At 47.2% G+C, this 11,657-nt stretch overlaps 1 protein-coding gene across 1 annotated transcript in view; it reads right to left on the reverse strand.

Annotated features, from left to right (window-relative positions):
• LOC146020529 (sterol 26-hydroxylase, mitochondrial-like) overlaps positions 1–11,438 on the reverse strand; it is a 74,840-nt gene extending 63,402 nt beyond the window's left edge. Inside the window, exon 1 of the mRNA XM_083153725.1 lies at positions 11,120–11,438. Within this exon, the coding sequence (XP_083009851.1) occupies positions 11,120–11,356 (237 nt within the window). The 5' untranslated portion in view covers positions 11,357–11,438. The remainder of the gene's footprint in view (positions 1–11,119) is intronic.
• Positions 11,439–11,657: the final 219 nt, after the last annotated feature.

The raw sequence follows: 11,657 nt of genomic DNA on the forward strand, positions 1-11,657 counted from the left end.
GAGATGTTGGCGGGTTTTAGATTTAGCAAGCGTTGCTCAATGGCTTGGTTTTTGTTTTTTATTATTATCTAAAAACACCCAAATCAAGTTATTTATTACTTTATTGGCCACTATACTTAGATAAAACTCAATAACTTAATTTATCAGCCCTTCCGTATTCTTGAGACATCTAGGGCAAAATGTATTTGGGTGCAATTTTTGGTAAAAGCTACCAAAAATCCCACAAAAAATATACCAGGTTATAACAGGTGAATTTGACAGAACCATGCAGAGATCATTGAGATATGTGCATGGTCCTGTTTATAAAAATGTTTGAAAGTGTGTTTTTGAAAAAAAAAAATGCCGTGGGGTCCCCCCTCCAGAGCATAACCAGCCCCGGGCTCATTGAGCCGGACCTGGTTCCAAAAATGCGGGGGACAAAAAGCGTAGGGGTCCCCCGTATTTCTGAAACCAGCCCCGGACTCTTGGACCGGTCCTGGTTCCAAAAATACGGGGGACAAAAAATCTGGGGGTCCCCCGTATTTTGAAACCAGCACCGGGCTCCAACAGCCCTCGGTGTCATGCCACAGCCGGGGGACACTTTTTAGACAAGGTCCCCCTACCGAAACATGAGCACCGTGGCTGGTCAGCCTTGGACGGGGTACCTGGAGGAGTGGGGACCCCCCCAATAAAGGGGTCCCCCCCAGGCTTCACCCGTCCAGGGCTGAAGCCCGGGGCTGTCACCGGCGTCCGTGGCCAGTGGACGCCGGCCTGATAGGGTTAATTCGCACATACGTCACATTGCTTTATGCAGGAGAACTACAAGTGGCAGCAGACCTCCCCCGCATGATGGGACTTGGAGAACCGCAAGTCCCAGCCAGTGGTGTAGCTAGGAGCCACGGTGCCTGGAGCAAGGGCATGTTTCGCGCCCCCCCCCCCCACCCCACCCCACACACACACTCAGACCAAGATTTGTAGTAGGCAGGGCTCTTGCGTGGCAAAAAGGGGGCACAACCTGACATTACAGGACACACCTTAATGCACATTACACATAATACCACATGCCGTAATGCCAATTGCACATAAGCCACACATGATGCCCATTATACACACATATATATATATATATATATATATATATATATATATATATATATATATATATATATATATATATATGTACACACACCCACCCCAATTTGTTTGCAGGAGGTGAATAGTAACAGATGATGATGAATAAGTGAATAAGCTACCAATTTAATTATCTTATTAAAAAAAACGATCTTTACCAGGTCAGTGAAAAAGTCAGCACATATTGTGCATGTAGGAGTCCTCTTCCTGACACTGCTGCTCCTGCTTCGATAAACACAGGGGAGGTAGGGAGAGCATCCAGAGCTATCTCCCTCCAGGACAGCCTTATCGTCTGAAGTTAAACTCTCAAATGTATTCACTCACTGACTCTGCATCCTGATCCCACCAGCGCGGTTCCCATTCTGTCTGTCTCACAAGTTCACCTGTGTGAGACTTCCTCCCAGGGCAAAGCATGGCCTCATGGGATTTGTAGTTTAAACGTTAACTGCTCAAAGTTAGAGCAGTAACATATAAACTACAATTCCCATGATGCCACTGTCCCTGCTGCTCTGACCTGCCGGGTGCCTCTGAGTCACAGACACAGGCAGCTAAATCTCGGCACCTCCGTCCTCCACTCCGACTACTACTGTAAGTAAGCGCTGCAGCTGGGCGGGGAAGCAGGGCAGGGGAGCCGGTGGCACGCAGCTCCGGCGCCATTTGATCTCTCTGCGCCCGGAGCGCGTGCTCTGGTGGCTCCGCCCTCGCTACACCCCTGGTCCCAGCATGCGGGGCATTAATGGGCCCGCTGGGACTTGTAGTCCACCTGTAAAAAGAATGTTAAAATAAAACACACACACAGAGAAGTAAAACTTTATTACACACACATTCGCAATCCTCACTTTTACACCAACATACTCACCCATCCAGGATCCAGCGCTGGTCTCCCTGCTCCCCAGCCGGCTCCCCCCCGCACTGACAGGCAGCGGGGAGAGCCGGCTGTCTCCCCCGCAGTTAACAGCTTCTGTAGCGCTGTCCCAGCGCTAGAGAGGCTAAGAGCGTGTTTGGCCGATGCCTCTCCATGGAGACGCATAGCCCAGCCAATCAGGACTGAGCTATGCGTCTCCATGGAGACGCATCGGGCAATCACGCTCTCAGCCTCTGTAGCGCTGGGACAGCGCTACAGAAGCTGTTAACTGCGGGGGAGACAGCCGGCTCTCCCCGCTGCCTGTCAGTGCGGGGGGGAGCCGGCTGGGGAGCAGGGAGTCCAGCGCTGGATCCTGGATGGGTGAGTATGTTGGTGTAAAAGTGAGGAGTGCGAATGTGTGTGTAATAAAGTTTTACTTCTCTGTGTGTGTGTTTTATTTTAACATTCTTTTTACAGGTGGACTACAAGTCCCAGCGGGCCCATTAATGCCCCGCATGCTGGGACTTGCGGTTCTCCAAGTCCCATCATGCGGGGGAGGTCTGCTGCCACTTGTAGTTCTCCTGCATAAAGCAATGTGACGTATGTGCGAATTAACCCTATCAGGCCGGCGTCCACTGGCCACGGACGCCGGTGACAGCCCCGGGCTTCAGCCCTGGACGGGTGAAGCCTGGGGGGGGGGACCCCTTTATTGGGGGGGTCCCCACTCCTCCAGGTACCCCGTCCAAGGCTGACCAGCCACGGTGCTCATGTTTCGGTCGGGGGACCTTGTCTAAAAAGTGTCCCCCGGCTGTGGCATGACACCGAGGGCTGTTGGAGCCCGGTGCTGGTTTCAAAATACGGGGGACCCCCAGATTTTTTGTCCCCCGTATTTTTGGAACCAGGACCGGTCCAAGAGTCCGGGGCTGGTTTCAGAAATACGGGGGACCCCTACGCTTTTTGTCCCCCGCATTTTTGGAACCAGGTCCGGCTCAAAGAGCCCGGGGCTGGTTATACTCGGGAGGGGGGACCCCACGCCATTTTTTTTTAAAATTTTTTACCACAGAATCACATCTTTTAAAAAGGCGCACATTTTCAAGACTGAAAATGCGCACATTTTTAAGTCTAACAATAGGGCAAAATCGCACCATCTCGCACGTTTTGGCAGCAAATTACACATCTCATTACATATGCAAATGTGCATCCGCATAAGCATTTTTGGTAAGGTGCAATTTGCTGCTATTTTTTGGGGGGGCCCAAAAAATCCCACCCTATGACATTTAGCCCCTAGCCTATACAGACTTGGCATCTCGTGAAAATTAAACACAAGATTACGCCAATTGCCCGCGCTCAGGTTTCAGGGGAAATTTGAGGAAAAATTATTTGACAGAAAGAGTAGTACATAAGTGGAATAGCCTACCATCCGAGGTGGTAGACGCAAATACAGTAGTACAATTAAAACAGTCTTGGGATAAGCATATTGGGGGGCGGGGGGGCGGGCGGAGAGGGGGACACCGGCCTGCCTCTGCTGGCAGAGGGGGACATGGAGAAGGAGAGGGAGGGGGGGTGGGGGTGGCGGAGCGGAGGGTCCATCAATTAAACGTATGAAGAGACTGACCGGCAGAGAACACTACGCTGTCTGTGCTCAGCCTGGTCAGAGTGAGGAGTGTGGTACCACTTCCCGCCGCTGCACTGCGCACTGTGTCTCCTACTTCCCCGGGACTCGCGAGATGATGATGTCATCATCTCGCGCGTCACTACAGGGACGCAGACACAGCAGCCATGGCGGCGAAACCCCACCTCTCCCGGTATGTTAAGCACATCAGATAAATTGACTGCAATTTATCTGATGTGGTAAATAGTAGCCTCAATTCGCACTTGACAAGTGCGCTCCCGATAAATTTAATGTGCTGCACGTCCAATCTATTAGGTCCGATCCGATGCGCGCGGGAGCGCGCATCGGATCGGAACTAATATCAAACACATGCGATTTCATCCGATATATCGGCCGATGTAATCGGAATCGGCCGAAATCGGCCGAAATCGCGCTAGTGTATGGGCACCTTAACAAAGGATTCCTACATCTGCTTATGATACTGTCAAATCATATATATGTAAAAACTTATACATGTTAGTTCACAAGCAATTTTATCATGTTTGGCCCATTCACACATCTTTTTTTAGGGAGGACACATATGCATTCCTACACAAATTTACCTTTTCACCCTTGTTTGTCTGCCTCACCCACTCCATGAGGAAAGCATTGTTCTGGACCTGCTTTTACCTACTACTGTAGGAGCTACCTCACCTGCACACAAACTGCTTTCTCACCTATTAAGTTGCTCTGCACATGTGCTGACACAAACTAATTAGCAGGGAAAAGTTGGATAGGAACATGGGAATGGCCATGGAGAGGGTTACACATGGGAAACTTCGACCACACTTCAACAAATGTTCAAAAATACCCTGGTCAGTAAGTACACATAAATCTAGTATTTGTTTCACACAAGAAATTACACATACAACAATTTTGATTAAATTGGTAAAAGAAATTTATTTGCTGTTCAGCATCACAGCTTAAAGTGTGAACACTTTAATGTCAGAAATCAAATAAACAAATCAAATAGACACAAAAATAAAAAAACAGCCAGAACAAGAGGTTGCATATCTCCAAACATGTGTTACCCTGCAAATGCAATGGTGAAAGAAATGGGGACACCAGAATACATACTGCAACAACCAGGGTGAATACTAAGCAAGATACACACCACCAAAAATTTATCCTGCATTTGTAGAGGTCAAAATAAGAACTTTAATGCCCATGGCACGCAAATGGATAGATGGCCAACTCAGGAAGTGGATGTCCAGTGCAATTTAAACATTTGGGGTCCAACCACAGAGGAAGTGAACCAGGTCTCATTATTTGGGCCCTTTTTTCCCCCTTTTAGATGGGGCCTTGGGGACAGGGGCCTTTGGGTCAGCTGGCTTGCGGCGTCTTCCCCTAGTGGACACAGGAGGGTCAGCAGAGGTGGAAGGTTGGGGAGCAGCTTGGGGTGGGCCAGCAGATGGGGGATTGTCCCTTAGGGACCTGGCGGTGGTCAGCTGCTCCACAAGAAGTTCATTCTGGCGGCTGAGGTGTTGGCCAATGCTTAGCATGCCAGCCGCCAGAGTGTCATTAATGCGGTTCAAGGCCTCACACTGCAGCCTGTTTGTGGCCTTCCACTCATCAAAAAATTCCCCAAACTGCTGCTGACGGAGCGCGGCATCCACCCCTTGCTGCTCGATCCTCTCCAGCATCACCATCACGCTCTCATCCCATGTCTCCTGTGGCTGGGGCTGAGGGTGTCTTCTTGGTGGAGGCTGGACCACTCGCTCCACCTGTGGCTCTGCAGAGGAAGATGCTGCCGGTACATCCTGGGTTTCTGCTTCTGCTAGGATAATAATTGAAAAAAATGTCACCATCACATACGCACTAAAAAATCTCTTTCAAAATACAATGCATTACTGTGACTTACCATCAAAAGGAGCATCAAAGACCTCCGCCGGGAGCTCACTGTCCATATTGGAGATCCCCCTGACCTCGCCCACATCAATCACGTCCAAGGCGTCCTGCTCCAGGGGGGTATACTCCAAATGATCGGGCATAGGACCTCTCCCGGTGGACATGCTGTGGTTGTACCGGTCAGTCATCTTCCTCTTCATTGCCGTTTTGAAGTCAAACCACCTACAAGTTTAAAAATACAAATATCACCATGAGATATGTGCACCACTGTGCTACGTGTAGGGTTACCACCTAGTCCCTTTAATTCCGGACACATGTTACTTACACAGGTTCTGTGGCAGTTTAAAATTAGGTGAAGTGGAGTCTTGAAGTCAGCCAGCCACAGAACCTGTGTAATTAATATGTGTCCGGAATTAAAGGGACTAGGTGGTACCCCTAGCTACGTGACATTTCCTAGTGTGGGTGATCTTATGTTTTTTAGCCATATGTGTCCCACACACACATTCATGTCTCCATTAGGAGGCATTTCAGTGTCTCATCACATTCATTAGGCCACTAAATGCACATACATACATCACTATGCAGAAATGACATCATCCATGGCCAAATTATGCACCTCCACCTGTTGTGAAACTACACATTCCACCATAGCTTGACAATGTGGTTATTATGGAGTAATTTAACTATGGGATGGCATACTGGGATGTGTAGTTTCTCACCAGCTACATGTGCACAGTTTGCTCATTCTTGTTTCAGTAGCATCATATGGAACATGTTACAACAACTCTTTCAAAAACACACTTTCTCTTGTCCCATCACATACTTCACATGAGCAGAACTGTGCCCATAACCTCACATCACACCAATGGTGCATGTTTCATATATCAATGTGGGTTATTAGACATGGTTGTGTTCACATGTGACATTGAAGTGTAGCACTATCTACAAACACACCTTTCTATTATTCTCAAAACATACATGTAACATATGTACACACATATGACATTATCAGGGGGACAAACACCAGGGCTATTTTTCAGCAGGCTCCAGCAGCAACTGAGGCCCTTATTCTAGGTCACTCTTTCTGACCACATATTTCTTAGATGGTCAAAACCATGTGCACTGCAGGTGAGGCAGGTGTAAAACCCCACCCAAATCTGATTATCTCTGCACAAGTAACACCTGCCTCACCTGCAGTGCACATGGTTTTGTCCATCTAAGAAATATTTTGTCTGAGTGAACTAGAATAAGGGCCTCAGTTCCTGCTGGAGCCTGCTGAAAAATAGCCCTGACAAACACACTAACCTTTTCTTCACCGCTAGCCAATCTCTGACCACTGGTGACACCTGGTTCACTTCCTCTGTGATCTTGTCCCAAAGCTTTCTCCTTGCACTGGCACCCGGCTTCCTGGTTGCCAATTCGATCCATTCGCGTGCCCTGGGCACTAAGATTCTTAATTCTGCCTCTACAAATGCAGGTTTTCTCTTTCTGGTGGTGGCATCCTGCTCAGTCCTCACCCTCGACGTTGCAGCCTGTTTTCTGGTGGCCCCAGTTCTCTCACCATGCACCTGCTGGGTCACACCTGTTTGGAGAGATGCAACCTCTTGTTCTGGCTGGTTGCTTGGCCCTTGTGGAGCTGGTGGAGGTTGAACAGGGCCTGTTACTGAGGGGCCCGCTTGGCCTTGGGTCCTCCTTGTCCTCTCCTGCTCCCTCTGCCTCAACCTTTCCAGCAAGGATTCTGCTCTGGCTCTCTGGAGAGCGTCCTCAGCTGCGGAATCGTCTGAACTAGACATGTTTGCAGCAATTGTGGCCTGCATCTGACTGAATATTTATATGTTAATCTCCCGCCATGAACAAGGGGGCGTATATTTTTTCCCGCAATTGACTTGCTAATTTACGCCGATATTTCCCGCCGATAACTGCCGCTTAAATTACGCAGGTCTCCGCGCACCTGATCAATCACCTGTATATGCACATACACAGGTTGTGGAGCATTGTGTTCTGCATCGTGAAATGTGTGCACCTGTCATTCCAATGATGAGTGTTGTCAGCTGGTATCTGTTGGAGTTCGTGTATGCTTTGTGAGTCACATTTCAAAACATCACGTTATAATGCTTTCCTTACATATGTTATGAGTCTGAAATTGTCATACACCAACATGTTGCATTGTGCCCCTTTAAGCAGCGTATTTGTAAGTAGACGCTTGCGTGTATTATTTTCCGCACACTGTATATACAGTACGTCTCTCCATGGAAAACGGTGTATTGTGCCCCCTTTAAGCAGCGTATTTGTAAGTAGACGCTTGCGTGTATTATTTTTCGCACACTGTATATACAGTTCCTCTCTATACATTGAATGCATGCTGTTGGTTTTGGTCTGTGTATATCGGAACGGTCCGCGTAAGTTTCTATTCGCATCCAGTTTGTTAATGTAAGAAGGATTAATAAAGTTAATACCAAACAAACAATTTTTTACACCAATCAGCAAGCACCAAAAGTGATATATGTACCTGCAATTAATAACTGCGCCATTGCCACCATGACTTCAACCAGGGCTAGGGCGTTTTCTACCCAGGAGCTATTGGCCTTGGTTGAGGTCATGGACCGCCGCCTGGGGCCCAGGGGCCCTTATGTGTCAAATAATGACAAGCGGCGGGCATATAATGCTGCCCGCCGGCTAATTTTCGCCCGGACCGGCGTGGATAGGAACCTGGGACAACTTGAGCAGCGCTGGTCTGACCTGCGCCGGCGGCAGCCAGTGTTGCTATGCTCACTTCGCCGCCATATTGGCCGATGTAAGTTTTTATTTACTAGTATGCCTGCGTTTTTTTGCAAATGTTTTCTGTACTTTTTATAAATATGTTCCTGAGTATGTGGGTGTATAGGGGGTGTATATGGGGTGTATATGGGGTGTATAGGGGGTGTATATGGGGTGTATAGGGGGTGTATAGGGGGTGTATAGGGGGTGTATATGGGGTGTATAGGGGGTGTATAGGGGGTGTATAGGGGGTGTATAGGGGGGGTTTAAGTAGTTGCTCAGTTTTTGGGTGTAGCATATCAATTAGTTTGCATGATAAATGTCTGAAATATAACAGCAATGATAATTTGGAAGGTTATGAGCATGACTAATGTGAATTTTTCTTTCCCCCTTTTTTATGCAACCCAATCTTCGATTTCGATGTCATCAACATGAACATTTCAGCACGGGCAAGGGCACGCATGGAAGCCCGGGAGCAGGCAGCCCGGGACCAGGCAGCCCTGGAGGAGGAAGAGGAGGAGGAGGAAGAAGAGGAGGAGGAAGAGGAGAAGGAGGAAGAGGAGGAGGAAGAGGAGGAGGAGGAAGAAGAGGAGGAGGAAGAGGAGAAGGAGGAAGAGGAGGAGGAGGAAGAGGAGGCCGAGACAATGGCTCAAGCTTGGGCCCACACAATTTCCCCATCCCCTTCCCCCACCCCCTCCCCAACCCCCACCCCCACCCCCTCCCCAACCCCCACCCCCTCCCCAACCCCCTCCCCCACCCCCACCCCCTCCCCACCCCATTTCCTACCCCCCTACACCTGTCCACCACCCACCCCCAAACCTCTCCAATCCCCACTCACACCCACTACCTCTATCCAAATTCCCATCCCATCCCCCTTGCTCCTGATCCCCCCAACCACCGCACAGCCAACCAGCGGCGACCAGGATGGCTCAAGTAGCCGTAAGTAAATAATGTGTCTAATGTTTACCTACACATTTCTACACATAAACAATCACAACAACCACATATGTGTATCCAACATCAACATTAGTTGCAACATATCACTGCAGGGCGACCATGAGGTGTGTCCTGTCCTTCTCCAGGAACAAGGGTCCCCTTGGTGGTTTTTTGAGTGTGGCCATGCCTCACCCCTTGAATAATTGACATAACAGTACATCCAATGAGATATCCGACATTAGTGGTGTGGTAGTAATGTGGCTCCAGGTGTTGGGTAACTCCAGTTCCCAGCATGATGTGCAACATAAATGTAGAGATTGTTTTGTTAATAGTGTGTGAGGCCATGCGGATGCATGCTTTACAAACATAGCTGTAGGCCTATAATTTGTACAGCAATGTCCTAAATTTAAAATAGTAAGGAGTGCTTAAGCCACAACAATGTCATAACCCTTAAATAGCACAGCCTAATTGTGAGGTTAGAGGACAGTCCCCCAAAACCAAACTACCAATTGGGTCTCAGCATACATACATTCAAGAAGGAGTAATTGAATTAATGTTATTTACTATGTACAGTATGTGTGTGTTAACATATTATTTTTTAGTACTGTGTTTACAGTAGACCCATCTTCAATGTAGTTTCTAAATGTATGTGGCCTTCACACATAACTCTGAACTTTTTATTATGTACAAATACAACAAACATTTGTGTATGTTATATATTAATTTTTTGTTTTATCCCTTCATTACAGACACTGAACAGCAGCAGGAGGAGGTGGCAGCACTAATGCGGGAGATCATCCTCACCCTCCTGTACCTCCAGATCCTGTTTGGCCTTCTGGAGGCCCGCATTTAATTTTTTTTTATCCCCCCCCCCCTTATTATTTTTGTTCTAAATAAAAGTTTATGTACAGTTTGAAATTGCCTGTGTTTTTAATCAGAAATATGTTAGAGGGCTTGTAAGGGTAGGTACATACAGATGTGTACTGTAAGTTATACTTGTAATTTGAGGTGAGGGGTAATGATTGATGTGTGAATGTGTGTGTTTTTGAGTAAAATAACACATAGTGAAAATGCATGAATGTTTAATGTTGTTAGATTAAAACATCACACATAACATCAGGGTAGGTATACATGTTACACATTGTGGACAAAGTAATTATGGACATAATTTAGTACATATACAGAAACACCAACATGACTTGATTTAAAAGTAACAGCAATATGGGGACACATAGATAGTGATTAAAATGCCACATTAGAACATAACAAATATACATGTAATGAGGGTTAAAATGTTGTTTTATTAGGGTCTTTATTAAGGTAGACAATTGAGTTAATAGAAAACAATAATTGAATAACAATTAGAATAATTAATTAATTGTCTGATTTGTAGTTGAAAGGCAAGATTTGCAGGTCCATATATGTGAAGGGTATGCCAGCGTGCACGGACGTACGCTCACTCTCACGAGCGGTGACATAAGCTGAGTTTTCCATTGAAAACAATAGGGACCCGTCCGTGCAAGCTGGCGTACGCTCAGATATCCGCAAGAAGTCGGTGGGAAGACGGACGAAAGACGTCCGTAAACGGCGCCGTACGCTCAGTTGTACGCCTGTTGTCGGAGTGCAAGGACTGGGCCGTCCGCGTACGTTGCCGTACGCTCATTTGTACGCCACTCCCCTTCTACGTTGTTTCTGCCCGTACGTAAGCGGCTGAGTTGTGGGTGGACCTAACCCCAACGGCCGCGTACGGCTAGCGTACGTTAATAGCGTACGTACGCACGTTTGGCCGCTCCGATCAGAATAACCTCCAATGCGTGTTAGATCGATTATCAAATCCATCATGAATAAGCCCCATTATCTGTTATATTGCACAATGAATGCTTATAGTTTGCTGAGACCAATTTTAAATTTAGTAAACCAAATTTTAAAGAAACAATCATTTAGATAGCTGGCATGTATCCAGCCACACTGACCTGTAACTCATGAGTATGGAGCAGGTATCCTCTCAGGAAAAACCAGTACAGATTTGTGAACAATGAAGGACCTGGTAAATCTTCAAATGTTTTCACCTTCTTGTCACCTTCTGCTATTCCAGCTGTTGTTGCTTCTGTCACTGCTCTGCTCTGGGTGCCCCCAGTCCTGCATGTATTCAGCAAGTGGGAGCCAGGGCTGAGAGGCAGGAAGCAGCGTCTAAGACAAGGGGATAACATGGCTGGAGTGAGCGAGCACTGCAACCAGTTACTGTAGCTTTACAAAGAGACGTCCCATTTCTATGGGAAAATAGTTGCAGCACAACCAGTGACTCTGTGTGTGTGTGTGTGTGTGTGTGTGTGTGTGTGTGTGTGTGTGTGTGTTGTCTTCAACAGCACAAAGTTCACTTTTATTTATTTTAGAAACAAAAATATGGCTTTCCTCTGCTGTTTTAGCTTGAGAAAGCCAATATATTTGTTTTTATTAAGTTACATTGATTCTCAAATGTAAAAGATGTTTGATATATCCTTAACGGTTGTC

Source organism: Crinia signifera, chromosome 7 (assembly GCF_055691185.1).
Source record: "Crinia signifera chromosome 7, ASM5569118v1, whole genome shotgun sequence".
Taxonomy (NCBI): domain Eukaryota; kingdom Metazoa; phylum Chordata; class Amphibia; order Anura; family Myobatrachidae; genus Crinia; species Crinia signifera.